Source organism: Rissa tridactyla, chromosome 1 (assembly GCF_028500815.1).
Source record: "Rissa tridactyla isolate bRisTri1 chromosome 1, bRisTri1.patW.cur.20221130, whole genome shotgun sequence".
NCBI lineage: Eukaryota > Metazoa > Chordata > Aves > Charadriiformes > Laridae > Rissa > Rissa tridactyla.
The window spans coordinates 193,848,410-193,870,212 of NC_071466.1; the positions used below are offsets into that span (position 1 = coordinate 193,848,410).

The following is a 21,803-nucleotide window of genomic DNA, read 5'->3' on the forward strand; positions in this document are numbered from 1 at the left end:
CTGGAAGGCGAGTATGCCTTTTTCCCCACACACAAATGAGAAATTCATCCTGAAGGGAATGGTGCCTGTGACCTCCATGTTAATTTGCAGATAATTAGTGCTACAATACCTGTGCCTATCCCAGAGTCTGCTGTTACCCTGCACCAACAACTGTGTAATTCCACTGGTAGTTCTGTTAAATAACTAATGGTTTACTCAGCCGAGAATGAAATGGGAATTAATCCTCTCCGGCCACTGTGTCAGCTCTGCAGGGCTGGAAGCGCGGTGGCAGATGGGAACAGGAGACTGCCATTCACGTCGCAGCCAGCAGGTAACACTGACTGGTGATCCCGCTGGCCGAGGCTGGAATTCGGGTGCCAGGGCTGACAGTAAATGGATGGCCTTTGGTGGAGGGGAGTTATCGCTTCGTTTGCACAGCAAAGAGGTGTAACAAAGTGTCTGGGAGAGTGAAGGCAGACAAACGCATGGAGTTTAGATGCACTAATTGAACTGGAGAAAGATAGAGAGATTAATTGCAGGGTAGCGCCACATACCTTATGAAACCTTCTGCTGGACCTGAGCCTACAAGCGGGAGCAGAGCTTGTCACAGGCTAAAAGATCAGAGCCCATCTCAGGGTTTGGCCATTTCATTTTCCTCTCAGCCTTGCTACGTTTATGACCATACAGTGTAATTTTGAATGAGCTGCACATTTTCCTTGTTAATACTTCAAGAATCCATCAGCTTACCATCCGATTTTTGTATTTATTTATTTTTTTTTAATATCAAGTTATGTGTGTATCAGAATGCCTTAATTAAATGTTGAAACTTCTGATTAGGTATGACTTCTAGAATCATTTTGCCCAAAGCCCTGAAAAATTGTATTTGATTGTGGAGCAGAGTGGAACACATTTCACGAGCCCTTCTGTTTTCTAGAGAAAAAGCTTGACGCTACGTTAGGGGTTAAAAACTGACCGCGGTATTATTTATGTGGATGATGATTTACTCTCTGTGCTGAAAGGTACATTGTGCCTCGTGTCAGTAGCAGAAAAACCAGCTGACAACCGAAACAATGTCCTATTCTTTTGCATGGACCAATCTGCCCCATAATCTAGGAAATTAATTTGACACTCTATTGTGCCTCAGTATGTGCTAAATAATAATTTGACGTTAAACATACTGAGTTTTTAGAGGAGCTATATATCATCAAGAGAATCAACGTGCAGAGGAGCACAACAGCAAGATACTATTCAATTCCAGTTTAAGATATGCTATTTGGGGTTTGTGAAAAAAAAAAAGAAAAATTGGCTGGTCATTACCGATTATGCCAACGGAAGCAAAACCAGAAGTTACCTGAAACTTAGAGAATGAAGTTGTTAAGTTTTATACTTGCTGATTTTGGAGCTTTTGGCCATAGTTTGATGGCAGGCTGGGATTGCCCACCAGGTTGGCTGAGCTCAGGCTCCCATCCCCTGCCCTGGCCCCATCCTGTTGATCGGTTTAATGATATAGTTCACAGAAACGCTCCACAAACAATACGTTTGGCTCAGTTTGGAGCAGCAAACGGCAGTGAGGACGTGGAAGTAAGAACGGAGGGAGGTCACCAGGAGTAGCAACTCCTTGAGCTGATTGTGCTGCCAACGTCAGAACATTGTCCAACTATGGTTTCACACTTCATGTGCATTGAAAACTCCAGGTTTTTAATATAAAACAAACCAACAAAACCAAAACCTACACAGCATGAATGGTGAGTATTCAACAAAAGTTCTGCAAACAAACAGCTAGTGAAATAAACCCATTTTAATGATTTCTATGCAAGAGGTTTAAGTAGAACCAAACTTCTGGGATTATCCAATGCTACAACCACCTCCTGTAGAAGTTTTGTGATCCCTTACAACGTGCTGACATAGAAACCTTCTCAGGAAAACAAGCAAGCCACGTACAGTAAGAAGGGTTGATGTTTCAGGGCAGGCAGGTTTTCCATTGACCAATGACTTTATGGCAGTACAACCACAACTACCCTCCTTAAAAAGCCCTCCTTGCTTTTGGTCACTCAGGACTAAACAGCACTAAGGCGAGACAGAACAGTACTGTACTTTCTGATGAGACCATATTTGACATAATACAATTGTGACCATTTAAATAACCTTGAAATATTAGTTGGGCTCAGTGTTTGTTGTTTGGTTGTTTGTTTTTTTTTCCATTTGCTGAGTGTGCCATAACTGCAATGCTAAGAAAGCAGTCTAAACCTCTTGCATTGTAGTGCAAGATCAGCAAGAGGAACAGAATTAACCAGCTGCTTTGGGCTGCCTCCAGGGATCAGAAATTTCCCATAGAGGATGCAGTGATTTGTGTGCATTTTACACAGTAGACAATGCAGCCAGACTACTACAGTGCTCTATGCTGATCCCTGCCCCTCTCCATACATATTCTAAAGCCCTGAAAGAAAGTTTTCCTTTCTACATGCTTCACATGATAAACACACCATGTTCATTATATTTATCAACACACTACCAAACTTAACACAAAGTGTAGTTATCTACATTGTGTGTTAGGTTCTTTCAAGGCATCTCTGAGGGGTAAGACATAAAAGCCATAAATCAAGACATTTTCCACCAGGTTTTACAATGGGAAGGATGATGCAGCTGCCAAGATCTGGGAACGTGAGGCTGTACTGATAAAGACAATGCTGAAATACTCAAGGCCGAGGAAGATCATTAGTCAGAGAGGATCGCTGCAGCACTTGATAGGCAAAAAGATTCGCAGACTACATTCCACAAGAGACAGCACTCCCTTCCACTGCCATCCATCAAGCTCAGAGAGGAGACGTGATTCCTCCTCAGCTGGGAGGGCCTTTCTCAATGTCAGTGAGGTTGTATTGTAGCTGTATCCTGCTACGGACAACACCCTAAGACAGGATCAGACATTTTTGAGGGAACAAGCAATTACAGATTCACAGAAAATAGCCATTTATAAAGGATAAATGCAGGATTAAAGGAACTGGGTTGCATGTTCTAGAAAGGAAAAGATAGGGCCAGGAAGAACGTGAAGGACATCTAAGATGAGAGTCATCAATTTTTAACTTGCAAAGAAGTAATCATTACTTCTCAGCAAAGAAGATTTGGATGGTACATGAGCCAACACACCTAGATGGCTGGTTAATCACAGGAAGAGACATCTGAGGAACCCGTTTTAACCTGAGCCTATGAAGGATGCATTATATTTTATTTCTAAGGCTCCTGACTACAGGAGCAGCAAGGAGGAACTAAAAGTGGGATTAAGCTAGTATTAAGATAGTAAGAAACATGATGAAACACCTCAAGTAGAGCACATTCTCTCTTGCCATTCTTCATTTTTTCGCCTCCAGGAAGGCAGCAGCAGGACATGGCTGAGCCAAGGTGTCGGTGCCCTGTGAGGAGCAGGGTCCCTCCTGGCCCTAGCACAGCATCAGGAGCCACTGACACCTCATGGTATCACCAAACAGGCCAAGAACTGTTCTTGCACCTTCCTGCTTTGGCCTCAAAGTTCCCATCCAACCTTCCAGGTTTCTTTTTCAATTTTCTTAGCCAGGCCTCCTGCATTAAGGCTAGGGTATGGCCTTAGCCTGGCCTTACAGATGAAAAACATGAAGAGGATTTCATCAATAAAAAGTCCCTGCTTGGTATCCACCTTAGCCACGACCCAGGTAAGTTTAGGGAGGGACCACAGCCCTTCCAACCCTTACACAGGCAAGTCAGTCAACACTTATGGTGGCAATATTATTAATTCCCCCTCCTGCAGGTATCCACCCAGCCTCTACTTTGTCAATATATTCATCCTTGAAAAACACTCAGACTGCAGAAGATCCAAACAGTTTAGGAGACATTACATGCACATCAAGCGTTCAGTAGTCACGTCAATATTTGAGGGAACCGAGTGCCCCAGTAAGACATCTGGAAAGCAAAACATGCTGAGCAAAGGAAGCTTTTTCCAAACTGCCACTTGGGAAACTAAAGCTGTAAAAAGGCTCTGCTGCTTCCAGAAGGGGAAAAAAAAAGTCTGATCATGAAAGACACCAGGGAAGATGCAGAGGGTAGGTCAAGGCAGAGACCCTCCCTCAGCTTCTGTCTTACAACTCCCGTTATCCACATAAAGCAACACTAGTACAGCAATTGAAAGCTGTGGTTTACAATGATGTCTTCAGACAGCTTGAATCCCAGCTGCGTGCTCCTTGGTGAAAATGAAGTTACAACCTTCTTGCATCGTCCCCTCCTCTTCTCACAGCTGCACTTTTTGAGGTAGACAATCTTCCACAATCTTTCTCTTTCCTTCCGTCACTGCTCCGTTCTCAGCAAGTCTGCAAGATGCTGCAAATGTTCCCATCAATTTGTGTAGGAAAACACGCATCCTTGAGCTCTGCCACACACAGGTACTTTCACATGAAGCTACCCGTACAAAATGCCTCCATCTTTGCAACTGACAACTTCCACCCACCACCTGTGGGAGAGACCAGGGAGGGCGGAAAAGTCATCTTTTTGCTTGGTAACTCAAATGAAATGCAGACAAATTATCAGAAAGTCTTGCTGCTGAAGACTAGGCATCAGAAAGTTTACCTCAACAAGGGGATACTGGAAGTAGCTCACTCAAGGCAGAAGAGAAGAGATGCACGACTAGATCTTGTGGCAAATCAACAGACCACGATGATGGACAAGAGCAAGGAGACTCCATTTGTATGGCCACTCTAGGACAAGTTTTATCATAACTGAAGAAGGTCTTATTAAATGTGACACAGCTGTGAGGACATGGGTTAGAGAATAAGAGGAAGAATTCCATCAAAATCACCAGAATCAAATTATTTAAGAAGTTACAAAAACTTACCATTTTATTGCTTTGAAATCCATTGTTTAAAAGGCTTGTGGCAGAGGCAACTTTAAGGGGTTAAAAGAGTCAGAATATATTTACTTAATTTATATTGCTAAAAAAAGAGGCACAAATTTAAAAGATACAAGGGCTAAAAGAGGTTTGCCTTTAGTCTTATTTCCTCTCCATTTAATTTCATAGAGGAAATCTGAACTTTTTAATTTGATGAAAGATGAAATATTAATTGGCATTCAAAATCAAAAGAATGAAGACAAGACATTGTCTTGTAGTAGTCCAGGGAAACTATTAATGCCGAGAAATGTTTTTTTCCCCTCTTAAGCCCTTGCCAAGAAATAACTTCAAAATTATTTTGATATTATTCTGGATAGCAGCATAACCAATGCCGGCATATACACAATGAAACTGTTTCTGTGAAAACTCCAGGACTTACACAATTAGTTTTTCACAATAGCCTGATGTTATGAAATAGAAGTTATTTTCCAACTGACAGAACCGGAGGGGGGTACTTTGATGAAAAAATAGACATGATTTTGACATGTCCTCCTACACAAGAAAATCTGAAAGATTTAACAAAAGCAGTTTCACTGTATAAGGTGCATTTATTGCTGTTCTACATGAAATTTGAGGGAAAACCACATTATTTAACAAGCTAGTTAAACATACAGAACAACTCAGCATCCAGTCTCACTCTGGCATCACAGGTTATTTATGTGACTTACAAGGTAAAACCCAATATTGCTTGAAATTTTTAGTGCACAGAAATAAATTTTTCTCAGAAGACGTCAACAACAATAGTATTTCGAGTGCCACTGTGTTCGACTCGCGCTGCGGGTTCCTGAAAAATCCTTTGTGGCATTTGTCCCATGGTACTAGCCAGAAGTTTTTGAAGATTATACCAGAACTCATGACATAAAACTCCAAGAGATTACACCCAGTTCTGTGTATTCTGTGAATACTGACACCGTCAGTTATACCATACTAACTTAGTTTCAGCAGAAGTTCAAGCTGGCCCTACTTAAAAGAAACCAAAGTTTCCAAAGAAAGCAGTGTTTTCTCACAACTCTGATACAAGCTAGAGAATAAGGCCACTTCAACTTGGTCCATTTTCTTCCATTAAAAAAAAAAAAAAAAGATGAAGGAAACATTGTCCGTTAAGTTTAAGTGTCACACATTGCATAACCCAAGATACAATGCTTTCTCCAACACCTCGCTGCAAGAACAGATCTCCTCAGCTCGCATCAGATGTAAAACAGGTGCTGTACACGATTGTGTGCCCTGAAACAACTCTCACTAGAAGGCAGACTGCTTTCTAACAGGCTCTTTGTGATGGGAAATTTATCCTGACGTTAGAACCAAAAGAGGAAGTTATTCCATAATGCACATCTACTATGTGACTCGCCACTATAGCCAAACAGCCGTAGGTAGAATCGATGCTGAAACAGCAGTACAAAAACTGCAATAAAAACTGACCAAGTTAGCCACAGTACTGCTGCTTAACACCTCTACGTCTCTTCTACAAAGTAAACTTTATTTGAGAGTTAAGTACAAATCCTTCCAAGCTGTTTTTAAATATCACACACACACACTAAATATATTTACTTTTATTCTTCCCCCAATAAAAATAATTTCTATTGTGCTTCTCATGGCATATCTTGTTACACTACCATGTATTCTGATTATTCAGTTTTGATGGGGGACTACAAAATAAATTTCAGGAGCACTTGGTATTAGAATAACGAAATAGCTTTAATAAAAAGTGATGCTGCCATTAAAAAGGCAGAAGATAAAAAAAAAATTAAAGCTCTTTATTAACTTATCACTAAAATCTACAATATTCCACAAAGGTTACATACTTACAGCAACATTACGCTGTTAAGAGGACAGTACAACATTTGTAAGGATCTGTTTATTATCCGCATATGCAATTTATTAGCCATTTGACTTACAAGGTATCATTTACCACAGGCAGACTAAATACTGTGCTTTTAAGAAACCTGCATAGAAATGATTTGATGTTTCTTTTATTTTGGACATATTTACAAAAAGAACTGCTATGTGTGTTAGCAATAAATAATCCCAATATTCAAAATGTCAGTGCTCATGCACACACCGACAAGATGGTTGCATGCTTTAAAAATAGTATTTACAGTACAGTCTCCTTCATAGCCCTCTCCCTAATAATAGCAGAAAGTGCGTTTTCTTCCATATTCTTTCACCTTTCCTTTTCGTTTAGTCTTGCTTCTGAGGGATACATCCTTCCATCTCAACAACTTCTGGCCAGCCTTCATACTTGTTTGTGTCCTTGTTGTTCTTTATATGCTACAAATAGAAAACATCGATCTACTATTAACATAAAGTCATTTATCCTTTTGCTCTAATTCACAGCTTTAAAAGACATTTTATTTACTATTTTCGGGCCACGGACAAAGAGAAGACATCACTATTAGCCTCTTGTGCTTTGTATCAAATACAACAATCTCTGAGTATTCACCACTTAATGTAACTTGCTCGGACAAGCGTATGCTAAAAACAGTTAAGTCATACTGGGAAAACGTTTATTATGGATGTTTATTTAAGAAGAGAAAAACATGAGCTACTAGGAAAAAATAAATAAGGATACTAAATTTACAAGGGACTGAAAACCAACAGTCAAGATTTTAAAGAACTTTATTTAATGTTGAATGTTCGCCTTTTTTGAAAATTAGGGGTTTATTTTTCCACCAAGCAACCATCTGCAGTCAGGTAAGACATTACTGCCTCCAAGAGTTTGCCGCTGCTCCTGCACTGGCTCCCACTCCCTGCCAAACCTGGCCATAGAGAACGTGTCTTTCCTTACCCTCCTAGTACAAAGCTACCTTTACCAGTAATTAAAGGCAGCAATGACACACATTGAATTCTAACAGCTAAAGTATGGGCACATATTCTGTTTCACAAGTTTTGCTACGGCAGCAATGTTTTTTGACATAAGAGCAAAGTGAACAGCCAGGAACACCAACACCTTAACTACCACTTATCTGTTGGAGGTCTACCGTTGTTACTGCATCTAAAATACAAGCGTTACTTTTGAATTCTTCAGTATAATTGGATTCATTAATAAGATAAATGATCCAGTTATTGGGATACTAAGATCTACCCCATATAAGACTTTTTTTTCTTATTTGTGAATCACCAAAGAATCTTTTTTGTACATTTAAGAGAGGGAGGCTAGTCAAGAAATAAATTTGAAAATAACACTGCGTGCCACTACCGCAACACACACCCATCTTGAGCAAATGTGTGGTATTTATAATACATGCTACGCCTTTATTAATGCAAGGTGTTCAATTCCAGTAAGTTATAGAACCACAGACCTGTTCAAATGGACTTTTAGTCTTAATTCCTTTTCCACCGCAGAAGACCCAGTTGTCTCTAAAGCCAAGGTTAGTAATAGATGTGCTTCCTAATTCAGCGATCAGTTTCCGTGCTTCCTCATTAAGCCTTGAACAAAACAGAGAAGTTCAGCACGTAAATAAAATATGTGCCCTTAGAGCTTTCACTGTTCAATGGACCATTCAGCTTTAATCTGATTAAAAATAGTTTAACTCAGTCAATATTGGGCAAGATCTATCTTTCCAAATCAGATAAGGCTAGTTCTGAAATCACCTGATCTAATGAGCACTGCTCTTTAGTATTATAATCTTAAGGAATCAGCACACAAACCTATCGGTACACCAACAAAAGCCAAGAACCCTCTCCTCGGAGAATTTATATATACATCAAGCAACTAAAAAAACTTAACCTTTAAAGTAAACATTGTTTGCAGGCTGAAGCCTAGATAAAGTAAAAGGTATTTTAGATTAGAAGAATGACCTAAATACATGAAAGAAGTTCTTGTCTGCTTGGGTCTAATTCAAAATTCAGAATGCTGCCCCACAGCACAGTTCAGTGCCTGTCGGTCTAAGTAGGATAATTTTAGTACGGAAGGGAAAATGATTCTGTAGGATAAGTTATCATTCCAAGACCTCCAAATAACAGCTCTTTATTTCTTCCTTTCAGTTACTATATTTGCCCAATTAATAAACGTCACACACAACTTTTGATTATTACTACTTACTGAGATACAGTTGCATGACTCACTTTAGCTAAAATTAGGAAAATGATTAAGTACTTTGGAGGTTATTTGCACAACCCACACTCCAAGATTCTAGAGCTTTAGGGCAGCTTTTATTTTTAAAAAATCAAAATAAAAATATTCTATCTTTTAGACATGTTGGTTCTTTACAATTTTAACTATTTTCAAGAATTGGCATTTACGATTACCATCAACCACCAGTGGTAAGGTTTTGGCTAATTATGTAATACCACTAATAAGCAGGAAGTCCTGGCTGTCAGCATGAATGGGTCAAAAGCACCTTCTTGCTTCGTTGATACTGTATCTACATACAAGCTTTCAAAAACATCAGCTGTGACATGACTATGGAAACAAACTAAATGTACTTATTATCTAAAACATCAAAGAAGAAAGGAAAAAGCAAAAAGAAAAGTAACAAAACAAGTGAATAGAACCACAGAAGATCCAGCCTTAGCATAAAGAAACATTAAATTTGTTTCTTCTCCTAAAAGCAGTGAACATACTGACACTTACCACAAAGGAAAACAAAACAAAACAAAAAACCTCTTATTTTTCACTATGAAGATTAATCCTTTGGACAGGATGACTTAAGTGAGAAGTAGGTTACAATACAAATTTTACAGTATTTTTTAGTATCTATTCAAGGTGACCAAAGTTGGGATGCTTGGAAGATAATGCTTAAAGAGAACTAAATCCTCTTAGGCTATGTCTACTTTAATAATTTAACAGCTTTAGGGTGGAACAGTCCAAATACTGAGGCCAAAAAGTATAAAGCGCACACTAGTAACCTCTCAGACTTCAAAAGGAAGGATACAGGCAAGGCCTGCTCGGAACGGTCTCTGCACCCCTGTAACCACCAAATTCTGTCCTGGAGTAGACCTGAGAAAAGCGCTGGATGGAACAGACCAATTTCCACCAGAGTATGTTCTCACAGTCACGTTCCTATGTCTGGACATATCTGAATTTACTAGCATAAAAAAGAATGAGCTCTCAGCAATAGGAAAACCATCACATCTCTAAAAAGACAGGTATTTTTGGCAGCATACATTAAAAAAAAAAAAAAAAAAAAAAACAACAAAAAAAAAAAAGAGGTGGGGAAAAATTCTAGGAGAGAAACCTACAGGGTCTTCAGGAACCTGGGAGGATAAGGTTTAAGAAAAGTACAATACCTGACATGGCTACAAGTAAGCGGTTTGTTGGACTGACCATATGACCTATGTTGTCTTCTCGTTGCATCAACATCCTTTCTCAGAGGAGCAAAAAAACCCAACTATGTGTACTGATATAGCAGTTGCTAATTAGTCAACTATTAATCTCTAGACCTTTCAAATTTTCAAACACTTGTGATATTTCTGCTAAAGGACCTAATTTAATATCTCATTTATTGTTTCTCTGTTGTTGGGATCACAAAAGTATACACCTAACAGTCCTCTATGTAAATACATACATAATCCATTATACCTGGTTACTTTTAATTTGGTCCTTGCTGTCCCCAAAGCACATCAGCATTATAAAACTAATAAACTGAAAGCATAGTTTCAAATCTGTCATCTTGGAAGAACAAAACTTCATCAGAAGTGATTGGGTGATAATGCGTTGGTTTTTTTCTAGTATTTTTTTCAGCATTTAAAGGTTTAAGCAATATTGACTACATAAATCAATGACATACTTGGTTGCACCATCATCATATGTTCCCATTAACACTATCGTTCCATCTTGGATGGACTTCAGAAATTCAATAAACGGTGCCACATCTGAAAAGAGAGAGAACACGCAGCTGTTTAGTAACAAGCAACCATTCCATATTTAAACCCCTGCAAAGCCTTTGTGCAAAGACATTCCTTTTAAGAATATTTGTAAACGTACTTATGAATTTATGAACAGATGCAAAGCGGGAGAAAGATAAAATTCATCAGAGAGAACTCTTTGATTTTATAGAAAGAGTTTCATCCATATTGTGTAAAGATATAACCACTAGTGGGAACTACTCGAGAGAACAAGTGTGTTTGATTAACCATACCATTCCCCCCCATCTCAATTATTTGTATTTCTTTAAAGTTGCACTCTCCTCACAATTGCAAAGGCAGAAGTGAAGCACCCCCTTAACTATCACCTTAAACCACCACAGCAAATACAGCCTGGAGAAAGGCGGTGGGGAAGAAAAGAAAAGAAAAAAAAAAAAAAGGCATTTAAGTTGTTTCTCTCTAACCAGCTAAGGTAACTGCACTTACCTCCTCCCCACATGTCAAAGAATTTAGTGTCTACTGGTTCTCCTGTTTTACCTGGAGAAAGAGAAATATTTAGTGTCAGCAAATATAGCCAAAATTATCTTACAGACAACACTCCTGACTCCCCTTAATGACTGTTTCAGAGAAGTGCTGCAGAAGACACCATATAGGAGTTACCACAGTAATGGATTTATCTTTTATGAAGATTGCTCCTTAAACAGTGTAGTAGTTTGTGAAAAGATGCAGGAAAAGGTAAGAAGAAAAAAAAAAAAACAGAGAAGACACAAACTTTTGATTTTGCTTGAAGTGGATATAAAAAAAACAAGAAGCCCGCAGCCTCCACCAACAATAAAGAGAACTCACTTCATGTATTTGCGCTTTTTTTTTGAAGTTGTTTTTACAAAAACTGATAGCACAGCGATATGTTGCCTTTTGCCTTTAGTGCCACATGGAAAGTAAGAAAGATTAAAATTATACTGCATGTTTTGCTATAGACTGGAAATTCTTAGTCAATTTAAACATCCAGAACAATTAGAAGAAAGTGGACAATATAGTCATCTCATTAGCTTTTTTCTTCCCCACTATGTTCTCCAAAGGCAGTATTTAATGGAACGCACAGTTTTCTTTTTAATACAGACATTCATTTAAAGTTTGGAAGACAGGGAGAAAGACCGGCAGCTATATAACACAAAGATAAGTATTTTGGGTTTGAACAGATTGGGACAATTTAGGAGGGCAAAATAGGATTAGGCGAGTATTGTTCAAGTCATGCTTTAGATGACGTAAACCTGAGTACAATCCAAAAATAACATGAATTTATATTACAGCAAAATGACGAAGTGGTGCCTCAGTGATCCAAGGAATTGCATCCTGTATGTTAAGGACAAGCCTGCCAGTACTGACAGTTCAGTTTTCCAAGGTGATCAAGATGACACAGAGGTAAATTTCTGTGGTTTTAATGAAAGTTAAGAATCCTGAACAAAATTACCTAACACGATGTATTTAGGGACAAGATCTATACATATGGACTAATCATATATATTGATTTCAAGCTAGGAAATAATGAGCCATGTCTTCAGATCTGTAGTAACAGAATTGTTAAATAAGTTACACTGAAAAGAGATCAACAGAAGAATTTAGTCTACAAAGTCCTATTAGTGATGGCAACATACAAAGTCAAAAGAAGTAGCACGCGTCTCGTGTCTTTTTTCATGTTATATGTGCATTAGGAATTTACTTGATGTATCACTGAGATAGTAACGTGGAATGCTGTGGTGACTATTTTTACTACAAATTTTTAGAAACAAAAAAGCACTGAGTTTTTCTACTTTCTAACAAAAAGGTGTAGAGTTCCAAGATCTGATGTTGTCTCAGTATAAATATGCTGAAAAATATCCTTTTCTCCCCCTGCTTGCCTTTCACCATCCCTTAGTATTTCACCTTAAATTTTGGAAACAATCTGAAAATGAAGACAATTTGCTCACTTAAAATGCCACTTACCATTGACCAAGGCCACATTTATTCCTCTGCCAACATTATTTTTAACTCCGCTCATTAAACTGAAACAAAGCAAACAATTTTATTTTTAATAGGACAATTTCTTGATGAAAAATATTTCTGATTTTTAAATAGGATCAATCAAATTTTAAGAGATACATAGCTGAAAGACCACATGCTCATAAGTACTTAAATGAAACAAAATCTTCCTGAACTAATCTGTGGGCTCTTATGGTACCACTGAACTAAGAACAATAGATCAAATATCCCCAGTTGTATCCATTTCATTTGATTGCTTAATCATCTTGGTTTCAGAGTACGTGTGCATTTTTAAGTGTCACAAAAAATAAAGTGCTATTAATGTATTTAAGAAGATTCCTTGCAGTTAAAGAGCCTGAAATAAATAATAACCTGAGGAGCTTAGCACAGTCATGCAACCAACATTTTAAGCTTTTTTTTTTTTCGTACATGAGGAACAAAAATGTGTTAATGAGTTTAAAAGCTAACTGAACAGAGGCATTTCAAATTAATATTGCAGCATCACACTAAGAAATGACAAAGTCAAAGCAGTTAGTTACTTGTACCTATAACGGGACACCTAAACTCAAGAAAAATAGCTAATACATTGATGTGACTTTACACAAAAGTTGAATATAATCTTGGAGTACAGTTACACATCCCAAAAAACCTGTCACAATCTATGAAAGCAATTACTTGGCCAAAGTCAGAGTGGCAAAGGAGCTGGGAAGAAGAGACGCCCTGTGAAATGGAAGCCCTTTAGAGCTGTAAAGGGGAGCTAATGGGAATGACAAGACTGTTAGGCAGGATGCTGCGCTGCCTTGGGCCACGGTAGGTGTACCAGGCCAGCGGGAGGAAGCTTCCACACCTCCTCATCCCTTTTCACTGGCACTGGATAAGGATCTCTGTTCTGCCTCCAGGCCTCAAATATCCCAGCATTAACATTTTGAAGCTAGGAATAAAAGTGTTAACACTTTTTATTATACACAAGGAGAAACAGGAGCACAGGCTGAAACAATTACATAAATTAAGATAACAAAGAAGTCTTCAGCTGAGATTCAAGAAAGCACCTCAGCATAAGCATATAGGTGCACATATCCCACTAATTACAAACACACTCTAACAGATGTTTTACTTCCATCCTGATCAGGATTTCTTTAACCTCTCTAGGTTGCCCTAAGAAGGGGCTGCAGATGTGTAAAATCCTGTTATGTCTGAAACTTTTTTGATGTTTCTTCTGTGATCATATGATTTTTCAGGTCACGTCTAAACATCCATTCTAAGCAACATTTTGGAAGGACCGCATCCTTACACATACAACTGCAACATCAGCTTTCTCATACTAACTAATTGGTGATAGGCTAGAAAGGAGAAATGGTCTATCACAGAAGTATGACAAAAATCTTCCTCTTTGATGCTATCTTTTACACCCAGGATGAAGACAGAAGGCAAAAATTCAGAGGAATGTCAAATTTAATAGACAACTATCAGGAATAGACTCAATATTAGCTAGTTCAGAGAAGCTGTGAAAGACTATTAGTTAATCGTAACTCTTGGCACAGTGACTTCAGTCTTAAAGACCTAGTAATCAGAGATAAGAGATTCCATATTCTTCTGTTAGTCCTCTAAGTTATAACATCTGCCAAAAATTATGATTAAAACTAAAACTCAATTCAATAACTTCTGAAATAGAAGACTTGACATTTTCTGCTGAAATGCAGAATTCAGTTCTGGTTAGTAGGGAACTCCAGAAGTGTTTTAGCCACTGGAGGATCATTTCTTCCCTGATCACATGATTTCTGTGTCATGTCTGAGCATCCCTTCTGAACAATAAAAACATATGGCAAATGAAGACTGAAAACATAAATGAAAAAAGGTAGTGAAGTTCTGAACACGTTTCTTTGCTCACATAAAATTTAGTGGACATTTAATTTACCAAAAAGAATAAGAACTTCTTTTTAACTACAAAATTCTCTGTAAATAAATACCAGTCAAAATATCCAATACCGAGGTGACTAGACGCTGAAAATCCACATAAATAACAAAAGTTATAATGTATTTCAGGCAACAAAAAAACCCTGCGAATCTGAATACAAGAGCTACTAAAGGAATGTAGTGCAACATTCTGCTAATAACGTTACAGTGGCACAATCATGCAACTGGCTTCGTAACAGAAGAAGTAGAACTGCAGAAGTTGCTGGTAAAGAAGTATAGCAGTATCACCCCTTCATCTAAAAAGCCCACGAAGTACCGCTACAATATTTAATATTTTGATGATGACTACATTTTGTTCCTTTTAATTTGCATTACGTCCTTCCAATATAGGAGAACAAGGGTATAACTGAACTTCTATACAGCAGAATTCCTATTTCACACCAAAATATCTATATAAGGAAAAAGAAAAATTGCGAAACTGAATACATTCTGAATTATATCGGCACCTTTAGTGCCCTCAAACTAAGTGACATACTTACATTTAATACACAGCAAAAATAACCATGCTGTAAATACCACTGACAAATTATGAAAACTTGTCCCCGCTTCCTTGTCTCGGAATTATGGAGAAGAATACGAAGTAATCAGAAAGAAGCATTTTGCATGAGTGAGTTCACAAAGCATCACTAAAAAAAGAGGTACTGAAAAGGTAATAAGCTCTTTCAGAGCTCTGAGATACTACTTCACACACTGGAGATAGCCTGTGCACCGTCACAAATGCTACAGGCTGCAATGTGACAGTTTCCTCACAGGAGGGCAGTCGTTCATCAGTTTTAGAATCCTTCCAAAAATTTACAACCAACAAGTTCTGCTACGTTTGGAAGACAAATCAAACGTCTTAAGAGATAATTATTCTTCACAGAAAGAGTGGTCAGACCCTGGAATAGGCTGCCCAGGGAGGTGGCGGAGTCACCATCCCTGAATGTGTTTAAGAGTCGTTTAGATGTGGTGTTAGGGGATATGGTGTAAGAGAGAACTTTGTAGAGAGGAGTTGATGGTTGGACTCGATGATCCCAAGGGTCTTTTCCAACATAAATGATTCTATAATATAAAATTAATCACATTTTCTGGTGGACATTTAAACAGGCATTATAAGTCCTCCTCAGAAGGAATTCAGAAAGACTTTTGCCAAGGGAAATTGGACTCAAGACTCCAATGGCTGTGCACTAAGGTATGCGCTAGTATTAAAAGAATAGAGGGTTTCTTGCCAGCAACTACTGTCTTTTCATCACTTTCTTCAGTGAAATATCCAGTAGAGGATTTATTTTACTTTTTTTTGGACAGGAACAACAATCTCTTCTTAGTTAACAAGTAAGCAAGACATTAAAAAAACCAAACACACACATGCACACTACAATCCTGAAGCTAAAATATTACTTGCCCTCCCACAACTTTTAATTAATGAATCACCTTCAGCCTTTGCAGATATTAAGCTCCTAGCAACCAGAATGAGAAGGTAGTAGGTTTTGTAACACCAATAAAAATACCGTGCAGATATTAGACAAGACTGTCCAAGGTCACAAAGCGAATCAACGATATGAATGGAAACCAGAACCCGGCAGCTTTTATTTCATGCGTGCCACCGGCGTGCTCCTGCTTGCTTCACACTCGCTCCCCGACCATGCCATGATGTGCCGCTGCAAACCTGCTCTTGCGCTGCGCAGGCGAGCGAGCTCTGGCCTCGCAGAAGAACGGCTTGAAATATGAATCACAGAATGACTGGGGTTGGAAGGGACCTCTGGAGATCATCTAGTCCAACCCCCCTGCCAGAGCAGGGTCACCTACAGCAGGTTGCACAGGAACGCGTCCAGGCGGGTTTTGAATGTCTCCAGAGACGGAGACTCCACCACCTCTCTGGGCAGCCTGTGCCAGTGCTCTGCCACCCTCAAAGTAAAGAAGTTCCTCCTCATGTTTAGGTGGAACTTCCTATGCTCAAGTTTGTGCCCATTACCTCTTGTCCTGTCACTGGCCACCACAGAAAAGAGCCTGGCCCCATCCTCCTGACACCCACCCTTCAAGTATTGATAAGCGTTGATAAGATCCCCCCTCAGCCGTCTTTTTTCCAGACTAAAAAGACCCAAGTCCCTCAGTCTTTCTTCATAAGAAAGTCATAAAGTCTTTCTTCATCTTCATAGCCCTTTGCTTTAACCCTCTCCAGCAGTTCCTTGTCCTTCATGAACTGGGGAGCCCAGTACTGTACTATTCCATAGTACTCCTGAACGGTCCTCACATTTCCACTAGTGACACAAAGCAAAGAACCGGCACATGTTTTAGTTGTCAAGGAAAAAAAGCTCCCATTTCAACTTCACTACATCTTAATTGCTAGTTAGCGCTAAGTATAGTCTGATCTTTTAAGATCATATAAGCCTAATCTTACAGGGTTAGTTCAGAGAGTAAAGTGATGGAAAATGTAAATCAATACTTTTTATTCTCTTACAGATTAATGACCCTGTTTCCTATATTACATGGGGTTATGCTGTCCACAGTGAATTTGCCATTTGCTCTAGAATTCATTAGCACTCACTACCGTACGTGCTATCTGAACCATACTAACATAGCTATGTACACAGGCTACGCACTAACACAGCCTGGGCTGAGAAACAGCTAAACTTGGACTAGTTTAAATGCAAACAGAAGGCAGAGGCTTGACAACGTGACTGATATTTAAAAAAAAACTCCTTCCAACAACGCTAACATCATGTCTTTTCTAACGTGTGACATGCAAAACGGAGTGGATAGATTACGTTATATGAAGCTGCACACTCTGGCTAAAAATGAGCAGAACAACCTAAGAGCAAAGAAACAAAGAGTCTAAAAATAAATAATAATGCTCCCATTATGGGGATTACTGAAAGGTATTCATTTAAATACTCTAGGCACAGTATTATTGATAATACTGTGTTAAAAATACAACTATTAGAAATACAGCACTTAAAACCAAACTGTATTTCAAGCTGTTCCTTTCCTCGTTTCACAATTACTTTAACTTTATTAACTTTAGTTACCATCAGCACAATTAAATAACTACAGATCATTACAATACTATTTTTCCCTTTTGAAGTTATACTTTAAAGAAAAGTGGAAAACATGTTCTGACATTAGTACTATGGAAATAGATATTTTAAAAGGTAACTTGCAAAAGACAATTCCACAGCACAGTTTTAGCTGATGACGTGAAATATCAACAATAGTTACTTAAAAATACAATTGTTCATTGAATTACTATTGGAGGCACAAGAACAAGTTACTTGGAGGCAAGTTTGCATCTGACTTGACAAAGTCTAACTAATCCTTAAGTCTGTAAACCTGAAATAAAGTGTAAGCTATCTTGCATGTATTAAAATATCATGTATTTCTGATTTTATTGCGGAGTACCACCTGTGCTTCATCAGAGATTAAGTTACAAGGCAATATAATTTTTTCATGTGTTCAAACCATTGGCAAACAAAGCCTATGAAGAATCATTTAAACTACTGATTTTGTGTGCAAAGTGATCCAGGACAGCATTTGAAAGTGATACTTAGAGACAACAGGTAAAAATACTTACACATTATCTTCTACACAAATTTTAGGTCCAACTACATTTGCTGCTCCACTTGCCATTTTGAATGCAAAATGCTTTTCGGGACAAGCTTTAGAGATCCCACATTTGTATCTTGGAGGTTTTGTAGCTTTCAAAAGGAAATAAAATAGGATTTTAGAGACAACACCACAGGTAGGTTATCAGAGAAGCATCAAACAGAGAAGCATCAGTCAGTTTTCTGAAGGAATTAAAGGGAAAGAGCAAAGACAAACCGTATCTCATCCACAGTTTCACAGCAGCTTAACATATTCTAGGTTCCTGCAGTACCTCATTATTTATTCTACTTCTTGTTCTCACCCTGCTGCTTGCTCTGGCACAGTCATCAAAAGCCACAAGACAAAACTACAAGTGAAATGCTGGCAAAAACCAGGCTTAACCAGAAGTTTTGGAAAATCAGGAAAAGAGGAAAATTAGTTTCTGATTGCATTTAAAGCGTAATTAAGACTTTCTTAACTCAGAAAATTCAAGTGTCTTTCCGTTATTAGCAAAAGCAAGTCACAGCAGTAACACACGCATATGAATACTCACAGTGTGCAGCTGCATCCAGTGCTGATCTAGCTAAAATAAAAAAAAAAAAGTTTTACAAGATGTTACTATAGTGTCACCTGCTATAAAATATCCTATAAATTTAAAACCTTTCTGTACCCCTATAAAACCAGGCTGGTTGAAATGAAATATCAAATACATCCAAACATTACGTTCCAATATAAAACATTAACCTTTACACGGTAGAAGAATGAAAGTGATGAGGGACCATATTTAGAAGCACTGCCTTCATTTATGACTCTCTGATTAAACACAAAGATCCATTGAGATACAAAACCACCAGGGATTTCTGGAGGTGTGGACGCTGAAGGGAAATGAATTCCCTTCTTACAGCTTCACCAGGATGGGGTTCCTTTCACCTAACACTCCTGCAACTCAGGTGTACTTGAACCCAACCATCCACGACTCCCTTTCTTGGGACAGGGAGAGACACAAGCGACCTCATCATGAGCGTATCTACAACACATCTGCAATGCTTAATGACACCTGTGTCTCTTCAACAATTATTAACGATGCCTCTGGTGACTGGTTCAGACATTGGCTCACACTGTTGTAATGTGGAGTTAAACAGCATGAACCCTATCCATGTACCTAAAATTAGGGATTTTTTGTAATGAAAAGCCCCTTTAAAGATAAAGTTCAGACTCTGTTTTGAACCAACTTTAAGTCACTTCAGCTTTGCAGTGCAAGCAAAAAAGCCCACCGCAAACATAATTTCTTAATTGCTTAAGCAGCAGAAAGGCAGAGTGCAGTTTTCCAGACACATCATTCAAGTCACCTGCTTTACAACTCCAGACTAAGACTGTAAGTACCAGTAAACAGAAAAAGCAGGTGAAATTATGCATACTGGGCAGGCAAACAAATCAAAGTTATTAAGTGAGCAGGTTAAATATTTCATACACAAAATAACTTAATACACACATTATATATTATATATGTATAATATAGTAAAAAAACCCAAGTACACACATTAAAAATAAAAACAGATTTCTTAACTGTAAGAAGTCAAGCTTAAAGGAAAATGAATGATAGCCTTGATTACGGTTCAAGTTAATATTAACAGATGTCCAGAGAAAACAGTCGTCACTTACCAAATATGTGTCCTAAGTTTGCATCCATTTTTATTTCAAACACTTGAGATATGACATAAAACGTCAATAAAAATATCGCTACGACTACTACCAACTTTGCAGCACCTATTCAGAAGCAGACAAAAGTTTCAAAAAAAATTATCTGCAAATGATAACATGAAGTTTACCAAAATTAACTACATGAGAAACGCATATCAGATTATGCTAAGGGGAATTTAGAAACAGGATGATCATTTGTGGACTTGCTAAAACAGAAGTAATGTGCAAGAAATAGACAATATAACGTCGGATACAACTGAGCCAGTCCATCAGGTTACTATACCAATTGCACACACTGCTCTCAGCTTTCTCCAGCTTCATGCTCGTCTGACACCAGAGTACACCAACTCAGCTCAGCAGCCAGCACAAACCACAGAATTTTCCATGGAAATCCAGCTTCACAAAATGAACTGAGCTGGTCTAACTGGCTGTTGTCCAAAGGGGAAATTCCCCACTTAACCCCATCCCCCTTCCCTGTTCTTAGCCATGTGTATCCGTTTTCTCACTGCTCACCAACAATCCTCTTTGTCTCCCCCCACCGTTGAGCTACCTCTATTTTAATATATGGCCAAGACTGAGTGATTAGGGATCTGTTCATATACTGTAGCCTGGCTGCTCTGATCAGTCAGGTCTGAGCATTACATTAAAAAAAAAAAAAAAAAAAAGGAAATTAACAAAACCAACCAAACAAAAAGAAAAGCCTCCTTTTCAACAAATTTAAATTATTGACCATTGAAAAGCAAGTCTGAAAACTCAAGAGATACTTTACAAAGTAATAAAAAGCAGTGCCTCTCCCCTCCCCCTTTTAATACTTTGAAGCCTCAAGTAGCTCGAAGTTTTACAAGCTTAACTTTCTCCAGTGCTGAGTGGTCAAACTACCTACTGGGAGAAGAGCTGGAAGCATGCAACCACAGCAATCTATATCTGAAATGGAAACTCGGGTGTACGTGGTACTGTCATGAACCATGCCATTTTTTAGCACAATTTTCATTACATTTTGGCAGAATACTCCGCTCTTAGCTCATTGTAAAATATTAACTGAGAGTAGAAGTTAGGTGAGGAGGCATCTGATCAACATCCTGCCTTCCTGTCTCACCCCAGTATGTCAAACTGTTTGGAAGAAGCAACCTTACAGCGTGCTTCTGTTTCTCAGATTGTCAGCCAAATAAATCCTTCAGAAAAAAACCCCAAACTTCTGTACTCCTGCTGATCTCAGACTGCTGCTGTGATGGGCTGTTCAGAAAACCTTAAAATAGACGGATTACTCAGCCTTCAGAGGGATGAGAGATGTTAATCAATCCGTCCAAAAAGGCTAAAAAAAAAGATAAGGGGATAGAAAAAGAAAAGAAGGATGAAGAAAGAGATAACAACTTTTTTGTTTGCTTGTAGTTTGGTTTTCCTCTCCCACTTTCCCTTCTTGTGTATGTGAGCACATGCATACTACATAAGAAAATGCAGATGCAAACTTAATTTAAAAATATTACACTGGAACTCAGAAGATTACTGCATTCAAAGGGAAGTGAACCACATGTAACCACTAGAGAGAACAGATGATCCGAACATATGTTAAGAAGCAGAGAAAAGGTTTTCAAAGCAAAACTGCTTAGAACTGTAAGATGGTACCAGATTTTGGAATGTGTCACCTAGCAAGTAGCACTTGGAGAGTGTGGTGTTTCAGTAGATAGTAGGTGTGATCAATGAGAACTCAGCCTCAGCAGTAACCATCCACTCCACTCTGTATCCTTTCAACTGAACTGCGAGCACTCCCTCTAAGGGAGAAGAAATCTCCTAGTAAACCCTTTTAGCACTTGAACCAAAACCAGCTTGTTTGCTACATGTTAAACATCCTATAGGAACT

General features: G+C 38.4%; 1 protein-coding gene across 2 annotated transcripts in view; it reads right to left on the reverse strand.

Annotated features, from left to right (window-relative positions):
* Positions 1 to 6,627: 6,627 nt before the first annotated feature.
* Positions 6,628 to 21,803, reverse strand: part of FAM3C (FAM3 metabolism regulating signaling molecule C) — a 28,779-nt gene continuing 13,603 nt past the window's right edge. For both annotated transcript variants that reach the window (XM_054187134.1, XM_054187144.1), the window contains exons 3-10: positions 19,907 to 20,011; positions 18,798 to 18,827; positions 18,234 to 18,357; positions 12,677 to 12,735; positions 11,180 to 11,230; positions 10,618 to 10,702; positions 8,188 to 8,314; positions 6,628 to 7,156 (exon numbers count right to left, since the gene is read on the reverse strand). In XM_054187134.1, coding sequence (XP_054043109.1) covers positions 7,067 to 7,156; positions 8,188 to 8,314; positions 10,618 to 10,702; positions 11,180 to 11,230; positions 12,677 to 12,735; positions 18,234 to 18,357; positions 18,798 to 18,827; positions 19,907 to 20,011 — 671 coding nt within the window. In that variant the 3' untranslated portion in view covers positions 6,628 to 7,066. The remainder of the gene's footprint in view (positions 7,157 to 8,187; positions 8,315 to 10,617; positions 10,703 to 11,179; positions 11,231 to 12,676; positions 12,736 to 18,233; positions 18,358 to 18,797; positions 18,828 to 19,906; positions 20,012 to 21,803) is intronic.